This window comes from Drosophila ficusphila, unplaced genomic scaffold (assembly GCF_018152265.1).
Source record: "Drosophila ficusphila isolate 14025-0441.05 unplaced genomic scaffold, ASM1815226v1 contig_2, whole genome shotgun sequence".
Lineage (NCBI taxonomy): Eukaryota > Metazoa > Arthropoda > Insecta > Diptera > Drosophilidae > Drosophila > Drosophila ficusphila.
In genome coordinates, this window is record NW_025064094.1 from 274,188 (window position 1) to 276,638 (window position 2,451).

The 2,451-nt window shown below is 38.9% G+C and overlaps 1 protein-coding gene across 1 annotated transcript; it reads left to right on the forward strand.

Moving 5' to 3' along the window:
* Positions 1–1,069: 1,069 nt before the first annotated feature.
* Positions 1,070–2,216, forward strand: LOC122319804. Its single transcript, XM_043207599.1, has 2 exons — positions 1,070–1,189; positions 1,263–2,216. Exon 2 carries the CDS (start codon positions 1,373–1,375, stop codon positions 1,937–1,939), a length of 567 nt encoding a protein of 188 aa, XP_043063534.1. The 5' UTR covers positions 1,070–1,189; positions 1,263–1,372; the 3' UTR covers positions 1,940–2,216.
* The last annotated feature ends 235 nt before the right edge of the window (positions 2,217–2,451 follow it).

Sequence of the window (2,451 nt, forward strand, 5' to 3'; positions counted from 1 at the left end):
TATTTAGAGATAACACTTTCAATATCTTTCAATATCGGATAGCTCCCATACGAGGGAATGAAATGAAAAATTTTCACGCCGTTGTTTTTCATCAGATCGACTTGAACTCTTCAAGATGGCGTTTTCTAACTGTTATTGAATTTCGGATTAAATTTGATCAAAATCGGATAACTCTATCATATAGCTGCCATAGGAGAGATCGAAAAATATATATAGATTTAATGGAGATAAATTGATTTTTATCCCACGAGCATGATTTTTTGAATATCAACTTTTTTAACAACCATTATATTGAAAAAAAAGTTTCATAAAAATCGGACAACTATATCTCATAGCTGACATAGGAAAGAACGAAAAATCTATATAGAAATAACGGAAATAAAATTATAACATCGTTGTTTTTCATCAGACAAGTATGATTTTTGGAATATAGAGTTTTCTTACGACTCTTGAATTACGAATTAAATTTGATCAAAATCGGACAACCATATCGTATAGCTCCCATATGATCTATATTTAAAAATTTGGAAAATGAATAGAAAAATCGTCTTAGATTTGATGTTGTCTAGCCTTTATGCGTTTTGTTCGACATATTTGATGACTGCAAGGGTATATAAGCTTCGGCTTGCCGAAGCTAGCTTCCTTTCTTGTTTTTAATACATTTTAATGTTGAAAAAGAACGTTCGCCACTGCAGTTAGTGATCATGAAAGACAAGTAAATGCGCAAGGCAATTTCTAAGTTTGGGAAACACGATTCTAAAGAATTATTTAATTCTTTATATAAAATTGCTGTTCCAGAGGCTCCTGTTTCGTGCTGTCAATAACAGTAGCCACATCTGTTTTCAGCAGCTCTGCGAACTGCACTAATTCGCCACCTAGGCTGTTCTCCAAATCATCTTCGTAAGCACTGACCATACTTGAGGATTTTTCCAAAATCTCTTGTTGTAAGAGATTTTAGCTGTCGAAATACTTCAAAAACACTATCTAAATTTTTTTTTTTTTACGATCAGATAGGTAGGAGTTGGAGCGCGGCCGCGCGGGCCCCCCCCCAATGCGCGGGGCCCGTAGCATTTGCTACTCCTGCTATATGGCTAATCCGGCACTGAATAGATGGCTTTTCTAAATATACTTGGATATGTCTACTAAGTCGACCGGCGCTGAAGAAGTTATCAAACACTTGGAATCTTGGGTAACAATATTCGGCAGTCCTCACAGAATTATAAGCGATAAGGGAGCTGCATTTACATCTCACTCTTTTAAAGAATTTTGCAGCAACAACAGGATTGACCACATCGAGACGACTGCAGGTGTGCCAAGGGGCAATGGCCAGATCGAACGGGTCAACAGAGTTATCATTTCAGTTCTCTCAAAGATGTCAGCAGCAGAACCAGCAAAGTGGTATAAGTACACATCGCAAGTGCAGCAGGCCATAAACGCACACGTCCACGCTTCAACTAGTTTCACGCCTTTTGAAGTTATGTTTAGCAAACGTATGAGAAACAACTCCAGTCCTGAGCTTTTGAGGTTCCTTCAAGATGAGATGCTGGTAAACTTGCAAGACAAACGCAATCAAATCTGGCAGGAAGCTAGATTACAAATCAAAAAAGCTCAAGACAACTACAAGAAAAACTACGACAAGAAGAGAAAGAATCATCATGGTTTCCAGCTGGGAGATCTAGTAGCCATCAAGATGACCCAGTTTATAGCCGGAAGAAAGTTGGCCAAAAAATACATTGGTCCATATGAAGTCATTCAGGTAAAACGCAACAGCAGATACGACGTCAAGAAGGCAGCCGACTTTGAGGGTCCACTACAGACATCTACTAGCGCTGATTTCATGAAGCTGTGGCGCTATGCTGATTTAGAAGAAGATGACGACCTGAGCGACGAGGAAGCTGAAGCATCTGGGACAGATGTTTTGCAGGATGGCCGAATGTGAAGTAATGGCAGTAGTAGAAGTTGGCAGTCCTTATTCATATCGATATGAGACTTCTTTCAACAGTCTTCAGCGATAGCCCATCACTCAGAAAGTAGAAGCGAGTCTTGGATCAGCGAAAAAGCAGAGAACGTGCAAAAAGTCGGCCGTAAAGTTTTAAAAGTAGTCAAGTCGCGCCAATCAGTTGCCAAATTGTTGTTCAACCTTTTTGAATCATTATAATCAACATTTTTGTAAACATTTATCCACATATCTATCCAAATAAACTTATGATAATAATCCCATTATCTTACATTTATTACGGTGCAACAAAGCTTTTTGGGATAACTCATGAGGCACCCATACATCGAGCTTTTTTGTTAAATTTTTCGACTTTAAATGCCTATGGACGTGCTTATTTGCAGCCTCTCTGCGATGCATCGCGATGGCTCTAATAGTCACATGACGATCTCGATCCACTATTTCCATGATTTTATGTGTATCAACGGTCACTGGTCGTCCGGAAGGCTTGAGTG

Bases quoted from the DNA above. Each gene is read 5' to 3' on its own strand.
- LOC122319804 (XM_043207599.1), top strand. From the start codon at position 1,373: ATGTCAGCAGCAGAACCAGCAAAGTGGTATAAGTACACATCGCAAGTG.